The sequence below is a fragment of the Argopecten irradians genome, chromosome 9 (assembly GCF_041381155.1).
Source record: "Argopecten irradians isolate NY chromosome 9, Ai_NY, whole genome shotgun sequence".
Classification (NCBI taxonomy): Eukaryota; Metazoa; Mollusca; class Bivalvia; order Pectinida; family Pectinidae; genus Argopecten; species Argopecten irradians.
The window spans coordinates 40617920-40629013 of record NC_091142.1 but is presented as its reverse complement, the minus strand read 5'-3'; the positions used below and the strand labels follow the sequence as shown (position 1 = coordinate 40629013).

The following is an 11094-nucleotide window of genomic DNA, read 5'->3' as shown; positions in this document are numbered from 1 at the left end:
AACACATTGACATTTGAAAGTTCATAATGAATTCTACCAGTCTTTGAATAAGAAGAGTTCAAAAGTGTGTTTAGGGTGAATAAAATGGTTAATAATCTAGACATCAAAGACAGGATTGAATAAGTTAAAATGGGTTAATAATCTAGACATCAAAGACAGGATTGAATAAGTTAAAATGGGTTAATAATCTAGACATCAAAGACAGGGGTGAATAAGTTAAAATGGGTTAATAATCTAGACATCAAAGACAGGGGTGAATAAGTTAAAATGGGTTAATAATCTAGACATCAAAGACAGGGGGGGGGGGGGGAGGGGTAAGTTAAAATGGGTTAATAATCTAGACATCAAAGACAGGGGTGAATAAGTTAAAATGGGTTAATAATCTAGACATCAAAGACAGGGGGGGGATAAGTTAAAATGGGTTAATAATCTAGACATCAAAGACAGGGGTGAATAAGTTAAAATGGGTTAATAATCTAGACATCAAAGACAGGGGGGAATAAGTTTAAATGGGTTAATAATCTAGACATCAAAGACAGGATTGAATAAGTTAAAATGGGTTAATAATCTAGACATCAAAGACAGGGGTGAATAAGTTAAAATGGGTTAATAATCTAGACATCAAAGACAGGGGTGAATAAGTTAAAAATGGGTTAATAATCTAGACATCAAAGACAGGGGGGATAAGTTAAAATGGGTTAATAATCTAGACATCAAAGACAGGGGTGAATAAGTTAAAATGGGTTAATAATCTAGACATCAAAGACAGGGGTGAATAAGTTAAAATGGGTTAATAATCTAGACATCAAAGACAGGGGTGAATAAGTTAAAATGGGTTAATAATCTAGACATCAAAGACAGGGGGGATAAGTTAAAATGGGTTAATAATCTAGACATCAAAGACAGGGGTGAATAAGTTAAAATGGGTTAATAATCTAGACATCAAAGACAGGGGGGAATAAGTTAAAATGGGTTAATAATCTAGACATCAAAGACAGGGGTGAATAAGTTAAAATGGGTTAATAATCTAGACATCAAAGACAGGGGTGAATAAGTTAAAATGGGTTAATAATCTAGACATCAAAGACAGGGGTGAATAAGTTAAAATGGGTTAATAATCTATACATCAAAGACAGGGGTGAATAAGTTGAAATGGGTTAATAATCTAGACATCAAAGACACATTTCCTGTGGTTTTAAATAAAGGTTTATGTCAGGGAAAATAGATGAATTGTGAGAAGAAATACAAATTTAGTTCCTGCTCCAAAACATCACATTTTTATCAAGATAAAAAAGAGAACCAAAAGGGATTTGAGGTTGTTAAAAAGAAGTTCCTGGATAAAGATGGTTAGTTAAAAAAGGTTTCATACGTAAACGCACACAAATCTTTTGAATTAAAAAGGCAATTGCTTAATGTGCAGAAACATTGATTGTGTATAAACAGAAATGGATGATATTTGTACATGTTAAACATATTTGGCACAGTTTTAAAGTAATTGCTTAATTACATTTCATCAACTAATTTTGGGAATGAAACTGTAATATCATTTGAAGGTATAGGAATTCACAAGTTCATTTATTAGCAGACCAACTTTTAAACAAAGTCGTTACTAAAACAAAACAAGTGTGAGCAATAATTATGCATATTGGTATTGTTAATGTAACATCTAATGGTGCATATCATGTTTTTGGTTGCTACCTAATTATATAAGTGTTACTCTTTATAAAGCAGGATTCATTAGCATTTAAAGGACATTTCTTCATTTAGAACGGATTTAGAATGCTAAAATGATATCAGATAAGAAATATGCATTTTTCCAAATAGTTAGTATTAACTTTACATAATCACTCTAGGCTAACTTTCATTCGCATGAGACTTATCTTCATATTGAAAGCAAAGAACATTGAAACATATATTGGCAAATTACCATGCAAAACTGAAAAGTAACAGATTTTATATTTTGAATTTCCCAGATTTTATACATTGTATTGGAATAAGCAGAGATCATTTAAAAGTTAATGAAAAATTGAGTTTAAATACAACAATTAAGAAATTGGGACCATGTGATTTAATTACCAAATAATTTGAATAACCGTTACTCATTGTACATGTATATTTGTAGTTTAAAACTTTCCTGATGTTCGAATGAAGGAATGCCCCAATATTGGGTCATGTTTATTTATTTTCGTGGTGTTCAAGCGCATAGCTAATACAGCTATCTTTTATGTGGTAACACAATATGGAAATAGTATATTGGGGGTACATGTAATTCTGGAAAAGTGTAATAATAAATAATGAATCAAAAAAGCTTTTGAAAGATTTTCAATTTACGATAAATATTTTGACAGGTATGATACATTCATACAGATATTTATCAATTTTAAAGAAATATCAAGCAATAATATATGGAAGTGCCACAAGTCGGAGACATACACAGTTGTTTATTACTAGCTTTAACCACCAATGTTGGTTGTCGGTGTTCATATCCAATTCATTATTTGATAGTTTTATAAACTTTTTCATCCATTCATGTGTATAAATCTGTATTTATCAAAAACTGTGTTGGAAGAAAATGTGATAAAGATCTTTGTATTAATGCATAAATGTGTAACTTTCATAATTTTCAGCATAAAAATACAAGGATGATGCATTTTGACATCTAGAGTTTGTTATGCCAGAGCAGTTTCCTTTTAACCTGAATTAACCAGCTTCTTTGTGCTGTTTTGTTTTTGGGGAATACTAGTATTTATTTTCAGATTTCACTAGCTAAGTGGATCACCTGATATCAAAACTGGTAAAGTTCATCTCAAGTACAGTACTTTTATTTACTGTTTAACACAAATTAATCGGTGTAGAAATGTTCGTTGTTTTTGTGGATCAAACTACGGTATGAACAACAAAATTTGGTTGGGTAAACATTATTAGAATTGATGTTCCGTAGGCCAAACACAAATATTTCTACCCATGAAATACTTTAAAATCTCTATACCATGAAATTTTTATAACATTTTATACAGTACTAGTACCGAACTTGATAAATTATCTACTGGAATTTCAGAGGTTACAGTTTACAGAGGAAAAAATCTCTTTATAAAGGTGCAGAATGTTAACACGCTATGAAACATTGTTTCTGAAAGCTACTGTAGACCAATTTTCTCTCGAGATCCAAGGAATGTTAATCTTTGTGAATTTGTTTTTGAATGAAATCACAAAATTTAATAGCCGCAAAAGATATTTGGCTTATGACAGTATGTTGTTTGGGAAGATTTAAAGCTAGGACATTTTGTTACTGTGTTATTGAGTATTGTAGAGACCTATTGTGCTTTATATGTATGTGTTACTATTCATGGCTAGGAACATTTACAATAAAATCGTTAATATGTATAACTAGTGTCCATTGTCTATTGGTCAAATAACATCATATCTGCAGCAAGTTTACCGTTGTTATAAGAATTTTAGGATTTCATTTTAATAATCAAAATGCTTTGAGGCCTAATTTTAGGTCTGTAGCATGTTGGAGTGAAGGACTATCATGGGTGTTGAAAATACATGTAATTGCCTGGACCTTTTGTTCAAGATTTCTAGGGCCACACATTTAATCTCAAGATTCATACTCATAATAAAGCGGCCCAATGACCACGGGGTTTAAAATCTGGTGTTGAGTTATCTAAAAAGTAGAAGCGAGTTTTGCAAAAGGTCGTAAACGTAGGCATAAACGTAAACATAGACATAATTTACGACATTTTTGCGTTTTACTAAAAGTCATAGCTTACGTTTACGTCTACGTTTACATAAAAACTAAAGGGAGTAGACGTAAACTAGTATGTAGCAAGTATATATTCTATATCCTTAGTTCTTATATCATTTGTGACAGAGAAAATAAGGGTATTTCGTCAGAAAGTTTATTTAGAGATTCACGTTTCAATTTTTCCTTAAATTATTTCTCAAAATCTATTACGTAGTTAACTATAGACGCTTTCTTTTATTTCATAAACAGCGATTTCGTTATTTAAATTTAGACATTGAAAGCGAAATTACGAAACACTTTTACTACTGTAAGTAACATTGAATATAAAGAAAAACTAACTACTGTAAACGTGGAATTTATGCTTATCACAGACATTTAAGAGTGAAAATTTCCCCTGCGCGTTATATTTTTGTTATAGTAGGCCTACAAATTTTGTCAGAAAAATCACCTTGACCTTCCTTCAATTTTTTCCACTGTAAATTTTGCAAAAATAACTTTCTTTGGAAATCAATCACCACAATATTAATTAAGAGATCAAACTCTGTGCCATGTTGGTGAAGAAAGGCAAATGATTTGATCCCTTCATCAAAAGATGATGAAAACCTAATATACCGGTAAGGTCTCTGGGGCTACTATTATTGACAAGGATTTTTTAAGTTACCGGTAATCAAGTGCACAGAATATAGATTCCAAGTCCTATTTACGAGTTACTAAGCATTTCACAAAACTTCATAACTTATGAACATTGGTTAGAGAGCAGTACATTTTCATTGGAAGCGCATGTAAGTTGGAACAAGAATTACTACTTCCTTTCCTAAGTTATGAACACCCTTGCATAAATATTTACAAACGTTTATAAGTTATGAAGCTTTGTGAAATGGTACACAGGTTGGTGTCATAATAATTGTATCCTTTAGAACAATGAAAAGTGAGGATCGTTTACCTGTTACTTCTTCTTAGACACCGTAGTTAGCCGATTCCAGCTAGTTGTGGCGCGTTTTGCTCATTTACTAGGTTGTTCAGTTGTGCCATATAAAAACTGGGATAAAACTTGCATGGTACTGAATTCCAGTGAGTGTTCAGTCGGTTTTTAACAAGTTTAGAGTAGGGGCTTCTACTACAAAGTTTGGAAATAAGTTCCACGAATCTACCACTCGCCAACTAAATAAACTTTGTGTGACTTTAGTCACAATACAATACAAGTATTTTAAAATAAAAATTTTAATTGCTGATTTTTTCCTTGGCTTAAACGACTATGGTTGGTTTATTAGTGTAATTGTAAACAGGAAAATTCATAACTTTTAAGTGAAACATATGCTTTTTTATGTTTTCCTTCATATCAAGAATCTGTAAAAAATCAATCAAACATTTTCTCTGAAATGCTGTACTATATGTCCAAATTAGACTCGTCTTCACAGAACAAAACAACAAAGACACAAATTCAATTTTTTTTCACAATTTATTTTTTTCGACTTCTTATAAAGCACTGAGTGACAAGTTTGACAAAATCAACTCTAGCTTTGATAAGGAAACCATTGATATTACGGTATGTTGCACTGTAGGAAAGTCTAAAAGGATAAAGACTGACTGTTTTGCCATCAATTCCTTACAACAGTGAAACTCAAAATAACGTGTAATAATAATCTCCGTCTTTCTCAGTCGCTGGCACTGACGCACCAGCACATGATTGACACACGCTCTATACTATCCACCTATCACGGGAGGCCATTCAAACATCACAGTTACACAGACTTTCAAGTAAACAAAAATTAAGAATACTGGATTTTATACTTCTTTTTCCGTCAACAGAATTTCAGCCTAATGCTATATTTTCACTTTCTGCGAGCCGCCCCCTTTCAAATAGATTTTTCAAATGACAAAACAACCCCAACTTTTTTTTAATTATTGCTAGAATTTGTGACTTACAACTAACCCTCACTAATAATATATTTAAGACTTTCATATGAAGCCTCTAAGCCAATATACTTTGTGCCTTTTTAAATCCAATGATATTGTCATTAACATGCCCTGATTACCTATTCATCTTGTTACAGTCCATCCAAATACTCAATGCAGTCTATATTTTTGTTTCTACTAAAATTAAACTTTTTATCACTTTATTACATGGCATTTACTTATATTTCAAAGGTTTGATTAAAGCATATAGGTCAGCTACTCCACACAAATGACCAATTTTAAAACAAACAGATGCAACATCAAGATATAGTAGAGAAGGTAGAGCCGCTTTGTAAAACCAATCCAGCAGTATCGGTAAGTCTATGGTTGGGAGGGTATCAAACAAAGGAAAGTCTTAGAGCCAAAACAAACTAATTTTCACTATGTAACCAAAGATTAACCAAAAAACGCAGCCAAGATGTCTTATTTGAAGTTAAAAGATAAATCTATGTAGATATATATTTATATATAGACATGACTGTCTTCACAACACGTAATGTCAAACCCAAGATCTAACCTCATATACCACCACTATAAAATCTGTATCACCACGGATTCACACACATTTAGATACTCTCTATTTACAATCATTTACACATCCATACTCTCACAGCAGTTACGCCAATCACACTTACACAATCAACAACTAGTACTAATGCACCAAAACTCAGACAAAAATAACTGAAAATTTATAACTCCCATCCTCTTCCCTGCTTTTAAATCCAGAAGTACTCTGGAGTATCTTGTTGTACAGCCCTGGATGTAACACTATTTGACAATCTTCAGTCCTATACCTTATCAGCCTTACATCACAATACTGAACAAAACTCTGACTGGGCAGAGGACCAAACAGTCCTGGTACTGATCTAAGCTGTAGTAATCCACAAGGTTTCACCTTAAAACTGTATGTCACTTCTCAATATTGTATCTATAAACAATTATGGGGTGTTCAGCGAAAAAAATCAATAAACGTCATTTAGGACACTTTCAGGTACACATGCATAATACATCAATTTCGATATTCAAAAACGACATGAGTATTATGGTAAGATTTAGCGTCGATTAGTGCCACCCTTCTTGTGATTTTTGTAATGTCACAATCACTGAAAGGCTGGTGACCAATCGACTTATGTTGTACTTATGCACGCCGTTTTGGTATCTCAAAACTACCGTATTCTAGAGACAAGAACTGTTTATAAAGACAGATTGCTGCAAAAAAGTTGAAACTAACAGACCTTAAAATAATAAGACTTTGTGATCCTCAGCCCAGTCACAGCACAAATTATACATATCAACAACAATTCCATACAATAAAATGAAGACACAAAGACACATATAAACTTGATGTTGGAGAAACAATAGCGAGTGATCATACCACATCTGTCAAACATCTTATAATTTCTGTCAACTTTTTACAAAAATAACCATTAAATATATTTACCAATCAAAACAAAATATATGATTACAGCACATCAAGCATCACCCCCATAGCCTTGTTTGCCATGGTAACAGTGACGTACACACAAATGGAACTGTACAGAGGACAATCGATTGGTATCAGAGGGACGAGGTCTGGAAGGGGAGAGAACTGTGAAGGGGATGGGAGGTGACTTGGTTACAGGGTGACGAATCAACAACAAAATTACTTCTGTGGAGAAAGAATACAAGATGAATTTTTTTTACATACATGTAGACAAAAAACACAGAATTACATATCATTAATATCAAGCCCTAATTAATTACTTGGGGGGGGGGGGGGGGGGGGGGGAACCCCCCCCCCCCCCCCCCCCCACCCATGGACAATGAATGCATATAAACAATGTATGTAGATTTCCCTAACAAGAACAAGAACATTATTAAGTGAAGGGATGTAAAACATGTGAAGGGTGAGGCGGAGAGCAACACGGCCACACTACAGGACAACAAAGTGTGGACATGTACAGACCACTGACAACCACACACACTAATACATACACCACAAACATGCCTGATAGCATTTACTTTGTATTTGGAATGTTTCCCAACTTCCTTGAAATAAATGAATCCAACAATTCCTTTACAAAACAAACTTTCTACGGATATACTTCTTCTTAACGTCTAACTACGTGTATTTTTATTTGTCATTCCTTGCAATTGAATATGACATCAGTTTTGGTTTTTGAAGTGGAATCAATATGGGTGTCATCTATTTTAAGATTTAATTTACAAGAAATTGAATATATTCTTTTTAACATTTTAACTTCAAAGCATTGCATATTTTTTCTCTCTCCCCCCCCCCCCCCTTTTTCTTCTTTTCTTCTTTTCTTCTCTTTTTCATCACTATTCATTTTTTAAGAAAAGAACAAAAATCAAAAGGAATTCGAAGTTCACCGTTTCTGTCGAAAATTGTTGAAAGTGGAAAGTACACATCATCACTTCAAGTACATATAAGCCATTCTACTGCCAAGATGGACGAACTACATTTAAATCTAAGAAAAATAAAACTATTATTATATGGACATATCAAAACATGTTTTCATTGCACCATTTTTATACGACAACAAGACAATGAAGGAGTAACAGTGAGAAAAAAGACACCAATTAATCTAGGTTGGACCCAGAACTGTGCATATTACTGTACAAAAAACACAAAAATAATAACGAGAAAAAAATATCAAATATTAACAATCAAAACAGCACTGTCATTTATACAAGTAAATCATACAAGTTTCATAATCATTAATATTTATTTGTTTATTTGTTTTGCTGCTTATAACTAGGAACAAACATCAACTTTAAGCACATAAAAGATGAAATTAATATACAGTATGGTGAATGATGGCGTCGGGAGTACAAGCAAGTGATGAGTGAAACCCTTGACTAGTTAGAAACAAACACGGCATAGCACTACATGATATGCATCGGCAATATTTATTATATAATGTTAAACTTCTTATGTTTGAGGTTCTATTTACAACAAATTTGAAAATGTTAGCGCTTTTTTAAGTTGTGATAAAAATACAATTTCAATAAAGATACCCATATATATCTGAATAAAAGTGATAATTACAAACATTTTAAGGTGAACTTTCTGGTGTACATTACAGAGAAAAGTCGACTACAGGAAAGGTGTCTATCAACTTATTTACAAACAGTGAAGGAAAAATAAATAAAATATAGAAAAGAGGAAAAATATTTATATAAAAAAGAACAATGAGCAACATTTTTTTACACATAATTTCAACACGAGTTTAATGCAAGATGCTTTTTACACACACAAATAGAACTATTCACATTCAAAAGGAAAACAAAAAAGAACAAAAACGACACAGTAGTATGTTTACCAGGTTCCTTTGTTGTCTATCAACGTTCAAATTTAAATACGTATTCACTTGTCAAGTCATAATGAAAAATGTACATGAAATGGATATCAATACAAAATGAGAAAAGCTTTTATTTACACGTCAACATCTATACGAACGAGCTACATATCAACTCTGCCAGTTCCAGGCCTAAATAGTTCTTCTCCAAAATATGTGTCGAAAATCTACATAAATAGCCTACAACTTTACATAACTCAACTCGTCTCCAAAATAAATCCCTGAACAATACAACTTGAACCCTGGTTAGATCAATAATCCACTGAAATCCCCAGTTCAAAGATGTGTTTGCATGTTAAATATATCTGAATTTGTCTTGGAGGTCTGTTGTGAAATTATGCCAAAATTTTAGGACATGAAAAAGTGACCATTCTGTGAATGTGTAATTCTGTCTTATATCAACAGTTAAAATGATAAAGGTAAGCTAACTTAGCTCAATAATACAATGGCTGGTCAAATGTATGATTTTTTAAACAAATAAATACATTTAATACTAATAGTAATTCTAGTTTAAACTCTTCTATTACATATTACCTTAAACAATATATCTACATCTTATTTTAGGAAACATAGAAAATGTAAATATCTAATACACAGTAAACCAATTCCGTAAACACAATTTCTATTGCTGTTAAATCTCTGCAAAATTTAAATCTCATCAAAGTGAATGGGGAGTGAACCAGTTTTGCATAATACTGAAAAAACTGAAGCAATCTATAAGCATCATCGTATGGCAGTGCATTAGGCATAAGGTTAATTAAAGAAAGATGAAGCCACTACAGCCATATATGTTAACACCAAAACCTTGTCAAACATCAATATGATTTTAACATGCAGTAGTCTTCCGCTGTCGATATTTTACTAGGGAGTCTACATCAAGCCCTTTCCTCACATATACATTTATATATACAATCTGTATGACTGCCTACCCTTTCATATATAGCAGTCATAATCTTGGCACATTTGGATAACGCTTTATCACTAAATGAATTTAATATAATGGCATCACACATGAGATGTGAACATATAAACAAAATACAAATGGCTACAGCTTTTCACAAAGCCTGATTTCTAAAATAGTGATAAAGATATATGGGATATTCTTTATATCAAAGTTTTAGTGGAATAACAGTGTATTTGACGATTATATAAAGACTTAATATATTTATTATAATCAAAACATAATTTTAAATGATGGCTATTACATCTATTTTATCAGATATGAATTGACAAAAATTTAATTCCTGAACAATAAAACTGAAAAATTATAAACAATGAAGTTGTTTTAGGTCGTTAAGTTCCAGATTACAATAGAAACAAACTTCTCACATAAGGTAGCCTCTATTATGATTTTACCTTAGGGAGGTTTTTATGTAAAATTTGAAGGTCATAAGAGGTAGAAAATAAAGGTCACAACTACATCAATACTAGAACCTTGTAGTTAATGTATGGATACATGAGATCACATATTTTTCCAAGTCTATTTCTGCCTTACAGCTCAAACTCTGGAAATCTTTTACAGTAATTGTACTTTTGGTTTATGATTAAACATACGAAAAAATTCTTCAAACATAATCACTTGTGTACAAACCACACGACACTAGAACGCATCAAGATTCTACAGGAATATTTACAACACAGAACAGTGGCGTTGTCTACCTGTCATAAAACGTCTCAATTCTAACATCAATTAATGACTGCTTGCTGCTGACAGCGTTCAATCTCCTCTAGGGTCATCATCCTCTGACCAGAAGCTGGTAAGGGGGGTAGCGATGTCATCTGTTGTTTGTTGAGGACGTCTGTACCAAACCACTTGGCAAGGTTAGGGTCTTGTTTGGTGATGTTGTTGTTCCCATTCAGGAGGCTTGATGGGATGGAGGTGTGTATAGGTATTCCAGGTGACACTGGCCCGTTTATTACTACAAAAAAATAGATTGTGCTAAAGTGACTTCTCTTGTCTAAATGAACCAAGGACACATACAGAAATGTCTTAGAAAATATGGGTACCACTACATGCTCCCACCCCTTTTA

The 11094-nt window shown here is 32.6% G+C and overlaps 1 protein-coding gene and 1 long non-coding RNA gene across 7 annotated transcripts in view; one reads left to right on the top strand and one right to left on the bottom strand.

Annotated features, from left to right (window-relative positions):
- Positions 1–303: 303 nt before the first annotated feature.
- Positions 304–3387, top strand: LOC138332348 (uncharacterized). The gene is made up of 2 exons (XR_011209811.1): positions 304–587; positions 679–3387. It is a non-coding gene; the product is annotated as an uncharacterized lncRNA (long non-coding RNA).
- A 4588-nt stretch (positions 3388–7975) lies between these two features.
- The window catches only part of LOC138332345 (eukaryotic translation initiation factor 4E transporter-like), a 31244-nt gene continuing 28125 nt past the window's right edge, over positions 7976–11094 (bottom strand). For all 6 annotated transcript variants that reach the window (XM_069280411.1, XM_069280415.1, XM_069280413.1 and 3 more), the window contains one exon: positions 7976–10982. In XM_069280411.1, the coding sequence (XP_069136512.1) occupies positions 10750–10982 (233 nt within the window). In that variant the 3' untranslated portion in view covers positions 7976–10749. The remainder of the gene's footprint in view (positions 10983–11094) is intronic.